Source organism: Crinia signifera, chromosome 6, assembly GCF_055691185.1.
Source record: "Crinia signifera chromosome 6, ASM5569118v1, whole genome shotgun sequence".
NCBI classification, from domain to species: Eukaryota; Metazoa; Chordata; class Amphibia; order Anura; family Myobatrachidae; genus Crinia; species Crinia signifera.
Window position 1 is genome coordinate 46527035 of NC_139222.1, and position 15301 is coordinate 46542335.

Genomic DNA, 15301 nt, shown 5'->3' on the forward strand with positions numbered 1-15301 from the left:
AAAATCGCGGTCAATCAGGCTTTTTAACATTGTTCCCTATGGGAAAATCGCGGTGATCGCGGGTACACGATTTTTATGTACCCGCGATTTACCCGCGATTTTTTACCCCCGACGCCCGCGATTCTAATCGCGGGCGCCGTTCTAGGTAAAGAGTACCCAAAAATGTATATAAAGCCCTGTATTGTAAACAACTCAATATGGGGGAAAAAAATGAGCGAAGTGTTGTATTACCTACAATGGATGTTTGTTTTAAATGTTTGTATTGTTATTGTCTTTTGCTAAAAAGTAAATAAAGATATAAAGTGAAAAAAAAAAAAAAAGATAGATAGATAGATAGAATTCCTTTATTCGTCTCACAATGGAGAAATTTACAATTGTTACAGCAAAGTTCAAATACAGATAAGGGTGAAAAAAGCCAAATAAGATAAGAAGTCCAAACAATATAAATCTAGAATCTAAGAACATGTAGGTCTCTACAGACCATGACAGTTGTACATTCTGATTGCAGCAGGTAGAAAAGACCTGCGGTACCTCTCCGTTGAGCATCGAGGGTGAAGCAACCTATCACTGAAAGTGCTACACAGATCCGTCAAAATATTTTTGAGAGGGTGTGAAGCATTATCCAATAATGATGTTATCTTGCTGATCATTCTCCTCTCACCCACAATCTCTACAGAATCCAAAGGCATTCCTAGGACAGAAGTGGCCTTCCTTACCAGCCTGTTAAGTCTCTTATTGTCGGCTGTTGAAACACTGCTGCCCCAGCAGACCACTCCGTAGAATATGGCTGATGCCACTACACAGTCAAAGAAGGTCTTCAGGAGCGCTCCCTGCACTCCAAAGGACCTCAGTCTCCCCAACAGATAAAGTCTACTCTGCCCTTTCCTAAAGATTATAGCATATGCAGTAGATTAATAGAGACACACATTGTAGTATTCAATAAAGTCAGTTTTTTTTTCGGATAGCCAAAATTAAGTAGACTTAAGTATTCAATTGTGGATGTTTTCTGACTTTTTTAAAATTATGTTTCACTGATGAAGTTTCACTTTATTTAAAGCAAAAAGACATTGCCGAAACATGGCTAAAAACATTCTAAAACGGGCACAATTTATACAAAAACAAATTACTTGCCAGTCCATGTATTTTTTTTTTTTGCCGTGGCAAATTTCTCAACAGTCGAAAAATTGACACTTTAGTTGAATTGGTTGAACATAAATTCAACCTAAAATTATCCGAAAGTGACTGTTTCTTCACAGTTGAAAAAAAAGCATGGAATTGGATACCCCTCATACAGTTTAGAGATTTGTAATTTTATACAAATGTACAATTTTTTTGTCTTTGCACGAAATCTTTTGTCCAGGACTCACGGGGAGTTCAAGGGAAATCCTAAGATTACATATCTTCCCAGTGTATCGGCACCTAACAGCCTGCAGCAACCACAACACATGAAGAGCTGCGTCTGAGAAGTGTCCCTGCTGCAGATAAAAGAGGGCGGGGGTGTAGTGCAACTTACTCCCCCCCCCCCCCACACACACACACACACAGACAATATGGTGCTATGGGAGGAGGGTTGTGGTTCCATACTGACAATGTGTGCTGAGGGGAGTGTTAGTGACATGTCACTGAGGATAGCACCATGTTCTCAATGCCTGCACGGGTGGGTTGAGGTGGTATTGCCATGTCAACAATGTGTGTTGGATGGGAGGGGGGCAGTTAGTTTCATGTCAACAATGTGTGTGTGGGGGAGGGGGTAGTGCAATATTAACAATGTTATGTTACTATTATTATTTTATGATTAATGCACTGCTTGTCACTCACTGCCTCTCCCTGGCCGTCAGCTCTCTCTCCAGTCACTTGCCGACTGTCTCCTTATCCCATCTCTCTCCTGTCACTTGCTGACTATTCCTCTCACCTCTCTCGTCACTTGCTGTCTCTCCCTCTCCTTACCTATCTCTCTCGTCATTCTTTGACGCTCTCCTTCCTGTCACTCGCTGACTCTCCCCCCATCCCATCTCTCTCCTGTCACTCACTGACTCTCTCCTTTATCTAATCTCTCTTCTGTCCCTCTCTCTATCTTGCAACCAATTAGGATCTGATTGGTTGCAATGTACAACCAATCAGATCCTGTCTACTATCTTCTCGAGGTGCTAAATAAATAAGCAACATCACATGTGAAGTAGAATACACATCTTAGTAAATTTCCCCCAAGAGGTCTGGTCAAAGAGGCAGTTGCATAGGAACATCGACTGAGAGATCCCAAAGACCGACATGCCACAATCATCTATCTGGGGCCATGAGGATCATTATACCCACTTCTAGTTTGAATCTGTATGGAACCGTTAAGATTGGAGGGAACCGTAGACCAAAGGAAATGTCCACAACAATGCCAAAGCGTTCACTACAAAAAAGGGATTTTTGTAAGAACTTACCGTTCGAATCCCTTTCTCTGATATGGTCCTGGTGACACAGCTTCACATTGGGATGTAGGAGGGTCCGTAGGAGCCAGGCACCTATCCTAAAGCTTTAGAGGGTAGGCTCCTCCCCTACTGCATCCCAGACTCCTCAGTTCAATCTTTCAAAGCCACTGGAATACATTAACTCAGTACAAACGCCTGCACACATTATATGCACATTTTTCAACAATAACTTTTAGCCAAATAACATGAAACATCATGAACCTGGCATACTTACTGAGCGTAAGGGAGGGATCGCTGTGTCACCAGGACCATATCAGAGAAAAGGATTCGAACGGTAAGTTCTTACAAAAATCCCTTTTTCTCTTTCAATGGTCCTGGTGACACAGCTTCACATTGGGATGTTCCAGAGCCGGTCCTTTGGGTGGGTACGCTCAGGTCTGCAGCTCTCATCACTGCTCGCCCGAATGATGCGTCCACCGACGTGAACTCATGGAACCTATAGAATTTGGCAAAGGTATGAACAGATGACCAAGTGACAGCCCTGCAAACCTGCTCAGCTGTTGCCCCATGTCGAACCGCCCAAGAGGTGGCGACCGACCCGGTGGTATGCGCATTATTCCTGGCCGGTACAGGCCTACCAACTTTAGTATATGCAAACGCTATAACAGAGCGCAATCACCTAGCAATGGTCTGCTTAGAAGCAGGCCAACCAATTTTGTGTATGTCATACAAAACTAACAAGGTGTCAGTCTTTCTGACACTCTTAACTTTGTCCACCTAAACGCGCAAGGCGCGCACAACATCCAAATTCCTCAATTTGTCCCTTTTCCTTGAACCCTCTGGGGGTTGAAACACAGGCAGAACTATCTCCTGATTTAGATGAAAAGCAGAGACTACTTTTGGTAAAAATTGGGGTACTGTCCGAAGGACAGCCCTATCATCATGAAATATAAGGAAGGGAGACCTGCATGACAATGCTCCCAACTCCGATACTCTTTTTTGCAGACGCCACTGCCAACAAAAATACCAGTTTCCATGTAAGGAAATTAAGGTCTGCTGACCTTAATGGTTCAAACGGTGCCTTTTGAAGACACTCCAGAACCAGAGATAAATCCCATGGTGCTACTGGTTGCTTGTAGGGAGGTTTCAATCAAGACACCCCCTGCCGGAAGGTCTGTACTTCCGGTAACAATGCATCCTTCTTTGGAAGTAAAATGACAAGGCCGAGATCTGTACTTTGAGTGACTGAAGGCTTAACCCGGAGGAAAAGCCATCCTGCAAAACTCCAACAATTTTGCCAATTTAAAGCGTGATGTGTGTGACTTCTGTCTTTCACACCATTGAATATAGGTCTTCCAGACCCTATAATAATCTGCAGAAGACACTGACTTTCTGACTTTAATCATTGTGTTAACCACCGCCTCTGAGAATCCTTTATTCCTCAAAATGGCGGTTTCAACAACCAGGCCATCAAAATTAATCGAGCTAAATCCAGATGGTTGAACGGTCCTTGCTCTAGAAGGTCTGACCTCAGAGGTAGACGCCGCAAGTCCACAGACAATCTCTGAAGCCTCGAGTACCAGGACCTCCTTGGCCAATCTAGGGCCACTAAAATTACTGGAATTGTCTTGGCCTGTATCTTTTTCTTTTTAAACACTCTTGCCAGTCTTGGAACTGGCCGAAAAACATAAAGAAGATTCCCCTCCCAGGGAATAGTCATGGCATCCACTGCTTCTGCCAGCGGATCCCTCGTCCTGGCATAAAACCTGGGCACCTGATGGTTGAACCTGGATGCCATCAGGTCCACATCCAGAGTACCCCACCTTAGTGTAATCTGGTGAAATACTTGTGGGTTCAGGTTCCCCTTCCATCAGCTCCTCCCTGCTCAGGAAGTCAGCCTCTATATTCTCCACTCCTGGTATGAATATTGCTGATAATGCTGGAACATTCTGTTCCGCCCACAAGAAGATTCGGGGCACCTGCCACATAGCCAGCTTGCTGTGTGTGCCTCCCTGGTGATTCAGATATGCCACAGCTGTGGCATTGTCGGTCTGAATCCTTAAAGGGAGCCTCTGTAATCTTTCTCCCGCCAGAGAAATCACCTTCCACACAGTTCTCAGTTCCAAGATATTGATCGGCAAGGCAGACTCCTCCTGGGTTCACCAGCCTTGCAGACGCAGGTCCAAGACTACTGCCCCCCAGTCCCTGAGACTGGCCTCGGTAGTGACTACCAGCCAGTTCCAGGACTGCAGAGACCGACCCCACTGAAGGGAATCCACCTCCGTCCACCATTTCAGGGAGGATCGAGTTTCTGAAGACAACACTATTTGTTCTGACTTCATGGTCCGAGTATTTCCTGACCAATTTGTCAGAATGTTCCACTGGAACACTCGAGAGTGGAACCTGGCGAACTGCAACATCTCGAAAAACGTCACCATTTTCCCCAGCAGCTCGAGGCACCTCCATACTGATGTGCTCTGAGACCGAGGATCTCCTGGACCAAGGCAGCCAGATCCCTGGCCTTTGCCTATGGTAGAAATACCCGATGTAGGTGGGTATCCAGAACAACTCCCAGGAAATGGAGTCTCTGTGACGGCACCAACTGAGACTTTTGTAAATTTAAAAGCCAGCTGTGAGCCTGCAAAAACCCGATGGCTTCTGCCCAGTGACTCTTCAACATGTCTGCCGACTCCGCTTTTAACAGCAGGTCGTCCAAATATGGAATCACCGTGATTCCCCTCAGTCGAATCACAGCCTCCATTACAGACATTATTTTGGTGAATACCCTTGGCGCTGTGGCCAGGCCGAAGAGCAACGCCTGGAATTGCAAGTGCAGGTCTCTTATCGCAAACCTCAATAGAGCCTGATGTTCTGGGTTGGATAAGAACATGAAGGTACGCGTCCTGGACATCCATGGACGCCAAAAATTCTCCCTGGTCCAGGCTTAGCAGCACTGACCTTAGAGACTCCATTTGAAATGGTCTACCCACAATTGGATATTTAATGACTGTAAATTGAGAATCGGTCTGAAAGACCCGTCTGGTATGGGCCCCAGAAAAAGAGTGAAACAAAAGTCTTTTTTCCACTCCGCTCTGGGAACCGGGATCACCACCCCCTTCTCTAAAAGAGAATGAGACGCTCCCAAGAGAGCTGTACGGAGCCGAGCCTCCTTTGGTATTGGCGTGGGAATGAATCTTCTTGGAAGAAGACCTTTGAAGGGAATTCTGTAACCCTGGGTTATAATTTCTAACACCCAAGAATCCCGGTCTAACATTGCCCATGCGTCTTTGAACAGTGTCAGACGTCCCCCCACCTTGACCACCGCCGGGCAAAACCCTTGGCAGTCATGCAGAGGGTTTGTCCTCTCCTTTTGTGCTTGGGTTCTTATGAAAAGAACCAGATTTAGACTTTTGGGGCCTTGCCCATGGAGGACTGAAACTTTCCCCGAAAGGGCTGCCCTCGAAAGGACGCACCTCCTCTAGGGGAGGGCCGAAAGGACGGCCTGAAAGCAGAAAACCTTGATGTCTGCTTGGCTGCAGGGGCTGGCAGGAAAGTACTTTTGCCACCTGCGGCCTGCTTAATAATCTCTTTCAGTTCCGAAGCAAATAACAGCTTTCCTTTAAAAGCTAATGCCTCTAAGGCTTTCTTAGACACATTATATGCAGGGGCGAATTTAGGGGTCAGGCCGCCCCTAGGCAGAAAATATTTGGCCGCCCCCCCCCCCCCCCAACAATTAAAAAAGTGCACACCCCCCCCCCCACACCCCAAAAAAGGGGCGCAAACTGTCCCTCTTAGCTCTGGGCAAATGTTTGGAATTATGCACAATAAATAGATCTGGAACACTAGCACTTACTAGGAGACTAGCACTTACTGTTTGTTAAATAAAAGGGATTCAAACAGTTAACTGTGCTCTCGACACATTCCCTTCCATACAGCAGTGTGATGAGAGGAGGGAGGGCTCAGTAACCTGTGTGCAGTGCACTGCAGGGAGAAAAGTTCCTCTTGTAGGGAACATAAAACACTAATACGTAGCACAGTAGCTTTGTACAGCCTGTGCGGACGGATTCCGGAGTTTCCAGTGCAAGTGTGTGAGCAGGCAGTAAATACTGCCTGTATGCACTGCTCGGAGGGAGGGACGGAGGGATGAGACTGTAGCTTCAGGCTGCCCAGAATGTAAATGTGCCAGCTCACAGAGCTAGCTAGGAAGCCACGCTGAGTACCGCATCTCCCTCTTGGTGCCGGACTGAGGTGGCTGGCCAGCTGCCAATCAAAAATAAGAAGTGACGCTGCCCCACGCCGGAAGAGACTGATGTGAGGGAGCATCCAGGAGGCAACGCTGCAGAGGTACGCGAGCAGGCTGTGAAGGTTTAGCCGTTACCCTCGCTACTGCACATGCCAGCTGATCTAGCTAGGCTGATTGGCAGCAAGTTCCTGGCGGCTGCCGCCCATGACAGGTGCCGCCCCTAGGCCCGTGCCTCACGGGCCTAGTGACAAATCCGGCCCTGATTATATGCCTCCCAAGCCTTAAGCCAGAGCACTCTCCTGGCATTTACAGACACTGTGGAAATTCTGGCAGCCAGTTTGAGACCTTCCTCCTCAAACACCAGTACATGCTCTGCAGCTGCTTTTAAGCTTCTCCGCAAGCAATAACACACAAGGGTCAGCGTGTAAATAGTGCACAAATTACTGGCCCACATGATCATGGCCTTAGAGACCCAGGCTGAAGCAATCAGAGGGCATAGGGTGTATCCCACCCCTACAAATATTGCCTTGAGGTTACCCTCCAGCTTTTTGTCTACGGGGTACTTAAACGCTGCTCCCCCTTGTACTGGTAGCACAGTGGCTTTTGACAAACGTGCCACAGAAGCATCTACCACTGGAACTTTTTTCCAGAAGTCAGCATGCGCCTCAGGCATGGGGTACAGGCTTGAAAATCTTTAAGGCATCTGAAGCCTTTTATCAGGGGTTTCCCAGGCCCCTTTGCAGGGAAAGTAACTGTTTCTTTACTCTGTCTCTTAAAAAACACCCTTTGCAGGAGTTTTATCCTCCACAGACAAATTCAATGCCTGTTTAACAGCAGCAATAAAATCCTCCCCCCTGAGGCTGAGGACTCTTCAGAATCATCACCCTGCACCCAGGGAATGTCTGAATACTCTCCTTCCTCATCAGCAGCTAACATGGCACTGAATAAGATCTTTTCGGGGTCCCCACAGAATCACCATCAAACTTGTCCAACAAGTAATTAAACCTGCTGAATCCATTAGCAGTATCCTGCATAATAAGACAGGATCTGTCTGGATCAGAGGCAAGGAGCCAGAGGACTGCTGAGATAATGGCAATGGTCTAGGGGAAGTTACCAGCACATCACTCTGCCTTTCCAGCAATGCACCAAAGCATTAACCGACCTGCCCAGGGACTTGCCCCACAGGTTCCGATAGCACTACCCTCTGGAGTTCACTCCCCATGGGTTTCACAGCAGCGCAAGCAATACATAAGCCCCCCCTGGCCATCTGCTCAGGGACAAATTTCAGTGTACGACTACTGCAAGCGCTCAATGCATATAAGGCTCCCTCCCCCAAAACTACAGACTGTTGCTCAGACATGATGTTCTCAAATAACATAGTCACAGTGCATTAAAAATACAGGCATTATATACAGTGTACTCAGTCACTTAGCTGTCTGTAGTCTTCAGTATGGGGAAAGCGATGCCCAGGAAATCCAATCACTCTGTCAGGATCTGTAAGCCAGCTCAGCTCCGCTGCAAGCGTTCCGAATGGCGCCAAAACAGAGTGATGGAAGAGACTTCAAGTCCCTGCTGCTGCGGGGTCTGTGACTTTTGGCGCCAACCACCCCCAGACAGCCGCTCCCTTTGCAGGATTTCCTAGTTTCCTAGTTCCGGTATCTCCTCCTCAGCTAGGGACCACTCGGAACATGCCTGTAACACACTGCTGTCCTCTCATATAGGAGCTCAGTGTGTAAGCTCCGCAGAAAATGGCCGCCGCCATCACGGAGCGCCTGTCCCCCATGATCCCCACCTAGCGTGAAGCCGGTTTCAGAACGCTCCGGAGCCCAGGCAGCTTCTTAAAAGAAGCTGTAAGCGCTGCACAGGGAGGCCAGACAGCGTCTCCCCTGTGCACAGCGAGCTGACAGGATGCGCTTCGGTCAGCTCCTGCTGTGCTAGCAGTGTGAGGATTCACTAATGAGAATCCTCACACTGTGCCTACCTAGCTAGAGTAAAAGTTAATAAAACAATAAAAAAAACTAACTAACTCTAATGCTTCAGCTGCTCCAGCAGCCCTTTAGAATAGCACCCACTCCAGTGGGCACCTAACACGAACTGAGGAGTCTGGGATGCAGTAGGGGAGGAGCCTACCCTCTAAAGCTTTAGGATAGGTGCCTGGCTCCTACGGACCCTCCTACATCCCAATGTGAAGCTGTGTCACCAGGACCATTGAAAGAGAAAGTATTGGGATCTCCGGTCCAACAACAATACTGTACCTTATTTATACCAATACCAATACTTGAAAGACATCAGTATGCAGGACCCATTTGCCTAAGTGAACTTCCTGCTGGCTGGCCAGCCTCCCAATTTTAAACACCTGGATCGGTTTTATACATGATCATATGCCAATTGCGTGAGTAGTGTGTGCAGTCCTGACCTGGGTACCTGTTGCCAATGTCACTAGCCCAATTGCTGGTGCTGCCAACCATGAGCACTAGGTGTTGTGACAGTGGAGGGGTGTCCTATAGGAGGCCTGTACAGACCACTCATTAAAAATAAACTCAAATTGTAATCGAAGGGCCACCTTTTAGCAACCCCTAAAAACAGCAGTACTTGTTTCCTAGCACGGCGCCCACTAAGCAAATAGCTTAGTGGGCTATTCTGCGTAGGGAAATTGCATCGCATAGCGTGTATAGCAATGTCCATATTAAGTGCACAGGAGTGGTTATACAATTAAATATTGCATGGCCCCAAATGCGATATTTCATTGTACAAGCACCCATGCCACGAGATGTGCTGGGTGCTTAAAATTTGATGTGATGGTATGAGATGTGATGGGTGCTTACAATTGTAAGCACCTGCACCTATGCCATTGTTTAGCATCAACCCCAGTATCATTGCCACCCCGAAGGGTAGCGAGCCCCGATAGCGCAGCGAGCCCGTAGCGTGGTGAGCGCAGTCCGCTCGCCACGCTTCGGGCTTGGTGGCTCGCCACACTATATAAAATCAACTCCATGCCGACGTGGATAGTGGGGGTATGAAAAGGCCAGAGGATGCGTTCCGCCGCCGCTCGCCACGCTTCGGGTGGTGTGGATAGTGGAGGTGTTTTAGGAACACTTTCACACCTGCATTATCATATATCTGACAAAGTAATGACGATATGTGTTAACGTTAAACTGATTTACTTAAATAATCTCATTAAATAATCATAAATAATTAATAACATCGAAGAATGACATTACAAGAATGATTGATCACTGATTAGAACAAGAAAAGATAACATTAAGAAAACATTAACTATTAAAAAGACAATATTAATGGACACTTTCACACACAGTTAATCGGCCTTTGGGAGCAGTTGAAGTGCTTCCAGAATCCTTTTGAAAGGATCCTCAGCTCCCAGTGTCTTTCGTCACATGAATTCTGTGAGGTAAGATTGCAGGTGATGCCTGGCTGTTCCTCTTTGGCCCTTGTTGTGCAATTTGCATTGGCCCCACAACCTCTCGACAGTTTGTGTGTAAACACCTGTTGCTGGATCAATGAAGTTATATCTATGATTTACAGTTAAATGGTGGTAGCCAGCCTGTTCTAATTGTTGAGAGATATATGCCCTCCAGCAGTCGGTATAAACATTTGTGCCTGCCTCTACAGTACATTCTGGATGATGCAGTTGATCAATGTGGCCGCATCTCGGGTGGACACCTTTTCCAAGAAACATTGTCCAGTTTACCGGCATATACCGCCAAAGACCCACTGTTGCAGCAAAATTCATCCTGCATTACTTTTTCTTTTCACAAACAATGTCTCATCACATTCCACTAACATTCCTGGCCCACCGATGCGGCGCTGTGGCTGCGCCATTACATCTAGGGCACACGCCTCCATGACCCAGTGGTTGTACAGCACTGTGGTCTTCTTGGAGATGTGGAGCTGCTGCGCACAATACTCCACAGACGTCATCTCCTGTGCCCACGAGTACTGGAACCGTAGCAATGTGAGAAACGGTAAGCGGCAGCCAGGGAACCATTGCACCGCTTGCAAGCTGACCTTCAGCACGCCTTCACGTGGCACTGCCACATCGCCTCCTTAACTGCAAGGTGCATCTGGTGGCCATTTGCACAATTCTGCACGACTGGGAGAAGTCCACGGTCCTGAAAAAAACTTAATCGCCTCCTCCTCGGACTGAGGCAACGTGAATATTTCCAATTATGCTGCCATATCAATAGATTTAATATCGTATATCAATAAAACAGCAGGAGCTCTGAGTGATGCGTCCACTAGTCACAGAAAATCACCTCAGAGTGATTTCTGAGAGAATCCAACAGGGGGTGGGAATGTCAGTGAGCGGGAATGTGAATGGTACTGAAATCGCATCGCATGCATTGCATGTCACTATAACGTGGCAAGCGATGCGATATCTGTACGGTACTTTACGTAGAAATTGTGGGTGCCGTGCTAGGAAACAAGTACCAAAACAGCTACCCGTTCCTGTTGGCTGCAAATAAAAAACTGACATATACTGAAGTATATGTATGTACAAGAAATTAGGAAAAGATGCAAACTGACATTATATGTGTCACTATATATAAACTTTTCATTACATGTCTCACTTGCTGGTGACAATCAACACCAATTACAGACATTGCTGGCAATTGACAGCTGTTTCTGATTGTCTGCTTGTATTATCTTCATTGATGGTGACATTTTTAAGGATGCATTTTAAAAAAAATACTTCATTCAAAAAGGGAAATTTTATGTTATGTAATATAAAGAGGTTTTAACACAAACCAAACGTAATCGTAAATGCATTAAAAACAAAAAACAAAACCTGAAACGGGGAGCTGTCCCAAATGTCATTTATATGGCTACACTAAACCTTAATTTCTGGGAATGTGGGAATTTTGTTTAGGAAAGATAACAATGTATTAATGCTGTCTTTAATATGCACTTAATGATGGCCCTACTCACTCTAATATGTGCTCATTTTGATAACTATACCTTGGGGCTAAAAAAACGTGCTATTTTACCATTATTGACCATTATCGTCACGGAGGCCAAAAAAAAAAAAGCTATATTTATGCAAGGGGAATCAAGAATTCCACCCAAGCTGTCAACAGTATAGAAATATTTGTGTAGAGCTACTGTACTTTGATCATAGATCGACTATCTCAGACATCGAAAAATGCATAGTGACATTTTACAACATATGGGAACATAATATAGCACATTTACCTAAAATTGATCAGGATAAAATATAAACTTTTTGAATATACTAACTGGTACTTCAATAGATAACTGGCAGGAGACATTTAAAGGACTTTAATGGAATATTACCAATTATAATTGACTTATTATTTCCTAATGGTAAATAGGGCAGCAGATTTCTGTCTTATTACATAATCGAAATTCTATTAAGATGGATGTCCCACTTTAATAGATATCCTTTTTCTTCATTTTGTTATTATTGTTTTTATGGGATGCGGTCAATATGCCGGCGGTCGAAATATCGACGTCGCAATGCCAGCACTTTGTCCCTCTATGGGTGTCCACAACACCCACAGAGAGAGAATAAAACAGTGTGCCGAGCGTAGCGAGCCCGAGCGTGGCGAGCGCAGTGAGCCCGCAGGGGGGGGGGGGGCGATCCATGGCCCCCCTTGGCATTGCGGCAGTTGGGATTCCAACTGCCGGCATATCATACCGGTCCCGTTTTTATTTCTGTTTATTTTTGTCTATTGTATTGTGGAGGGAGTTTATTGATATGGATGTTCTCTTCTCTGTTCAAGGTTTATTCATATATTTAAGATGCTATATTTTTGTAAAACCTGAAACCGTTTTTGAAGTGGAAAATGAAACAACCCCCTACTTTCGCTTATGGCCTTTTTGGTGTAAGCGTATCTGATGTATGCCTAACAAATCTAGCACGTACATTATGGGACAGGACTGGATGCATCTTAAAAAGCATCCAACCCTGGGAACATGGCTGAATTTAAAAAGCAATTTTGTAGGGCCTGAAGCTTTTGCAAATTATATAGAGGCCATACAACTATACCAGGTATTGGTCATTAAGGGCCAGGGTTTTCACAATATTTAGTTCTATGCTTTCAAAGTAACATTTTGTACACTTGATGATCGTTTATACTCAAATTGCATCTACCACGCTGTCTGGCTTTACACTATGTTAAGTCACCTAAAATGACTTCCCATTCTGAAAGAGTAGGAGAGTACAATACTATGTGGAAACCAATAAACATGTCCTCCTGTCTTCTACGTTGTCTCAGCTTTCCCTGCCTACACAATCAACACAAACAACTATCCCCTCCCACGATTCACTGAAAAGCCACAGAGCTTCCCTGTTTGTACTTATTAAAAACCAACCACATTCTACACATTCTTTCATACATTTTGGTTATCTTATATACAATTATGTTATACATATATACACACACATAAATACACATATCTACACACACGCCCGAGTGCAGTAAATGTGCAAAAGGCACTAAAACCTTCCATGCCTTAGTATCTGTAAACAAAATGTAGGAAATAGCAAATAAAAATACATATATAAATGAGTAAGTGGCAGCAAAAGTTCTCAGGATGCCCAGTTTTCCAAGAAGGCGGTGTGCTATGTTCGGTAAGTGATAGAAATCTTACTGTGTTCAAATAAAAATATTACAATCTTTAAGAAAATGACAATCCTTACAGTGAATAGTTCATGTACATATACGAAGTATTCACTTTAGGGATTGTTTAAAGATGGTCATGCTATTCATTTGAATACAGAAGGCTCAAGGCAAGATTTCTATCATTTACTAAACACATTTTATGTATACATATACACACACAGAACCTGATCAAGAACTAATGCACCATAATATAGAATAGCATGGTTGAACTTTCTATGCAACAGGGATCATTTCAAATAATTGTAACTTATTCTGTTTGCTATGCTAGAAAAGTTGCTCGCAAACTCAGTCCTCAAAGCACCCTAACATTCCAGATTGTCTATGCAGTGTAGTCATTCAAATCAATTTGATTTAACTGGCATGAATAACCTTGAAATCTGGATTTGAGAGGAGAGTTTGGGAGCCACTGAGAGAGTGCATTAAAGTCTCAAAGATGTGAACGTCCCAATAAATTACATGTTCCTGTAACTTAAATAACATAAAACAAAACTACTCCAGTAAATTCCAACATTTATACAGGTATGCACTCTAAATATTGTCCCTCCATACGCAACAATCAACCGCAATTACTAATCAACCGCAATTACAATTTAACAAACACCCATGAGTATGAGCTAATCATATTGCAATAAAAATTGAACTCACCATACAAAATAGGTTATAATCAGGAGTTGCACAGCTCTGTTGATAACACCAATTGTCCAGCTTTTAACCACCACAGATTTGGTCGTTTCATAGGTAAAGAAGTCAGTGAAACAACCCATGTCTTCGGAAAATCCTTTCAAGTGGATGTCTTATGGAGGTAAGATGGTTTCAGACACGTCAGATATCCGCAGCAAGCCTTATTTTCTGCAGGATCAATTATTACTATAGAGCCTCTGTAGGTGTCTTACTCTTGAAAGGGTCTTAAAATGGATTGGTTCTTTTAGCACTTTTTATAAATGCAGAAGTGAAAGCTCCAAGTAGTCACTCATACATTATTGAAGCTTTAGTTAAAATGTTGTAATGGATGTATCCAGACTGGCAGACTTCACACAAATATAATATCTCCCTTTGTTATTTCGCAGAAGTGTAGTTATATTAACCAGAGTGCTATAATGTCTCTTTTCTAGCACTTCAGGTCTAGTATGCCAATGTTCGTCCTTCTGGCAAGCTTGTACCAAGTGCTCCCCCCTCTTTATGGTCCTCCTTGCATGTCTCCTATCTGATCTTTAAGTAATGTTTCCTCACTGCTCAGTCTGATGCAGGGAAGGTTTGGACTGAAATCCTCTATGGACCTTTAAATTGTTTCAATTTGCAAAACTCAATTACAGCAGATGAAGCCAGAATGAAGATAATAACATCAAGACCTCTCCCTGCTAGTGAGAGACTGTTTCAAAGAAAACACTAAACAATAAATAATCAACAACATAAAGGAAGATAACTATGTAATACATTAATTACAACGATCAGTGGAGAGCTGTTCTTAAATGGACTATTCCTTAATGGAATAAAAATGTATTTTAAGAAAGGTAAGTATTTACAGCAGCACCGTCATTTTAAAGGGTCAAGAGAACACTTTACTCATACCAGTACAGTTTTACACCCAATCCAGGTGTTACATAGAAAACCATAGAGTAAGGGTTCCCAAACTCCAATTATTTCTCTTGTATGCAGGGGGGGCGGGGGTTGCGCTCGCTAGATGGTGTACAGTTGCAGCTGCTGGGCTCCAATAAGGAGGGAGGCCATCCTCTTGGTAATGGTAAATTAAATAGTTGGGAGACCTGAGCTTATGAATATATGAGAATAGCATGTGGGATTGAAACTATAGAGAATGATGTGATTCAGGACTAATGGTGAGTAAAGTAAATCAAATCAAATATTGCAAGGAGTGGCCATGCAAACACCGCTGTGCCTGAAAAGACTGACCGCAGACACCTTTTCAGGCACAGCGGTGTTTGCATGGCCACTCTTTGCTGATCCTGCGATTTCCTATT

At 44.5% G+C, this 15301-nt stretch overlaps 1 protein-coding gene across 1 annotated transcript in view; it reads right to left on the minus strand.

The window, feature by feature from the left end:
- The window catches only part of P2RX3 (purinergic receptor P2X 3), a 95881-nt gene extending 80920 nt beyond the window's left edge, over positions 1–14961 (minus strand). Inside the window, exon 1 of the mRNA XM_083145378.1 lies at positions 13971–14961. Coding sequence (XP_083001504.1) covers positions 13971–14089 — 119 coding nt within the window. The 5' untranslated portion in view covers positions 14090–14961. The remainder of the gene's footprint in view (positions 1–13970) is intronic.
- Positions 14962–15301: the final 340 nt, after the last annotated feature.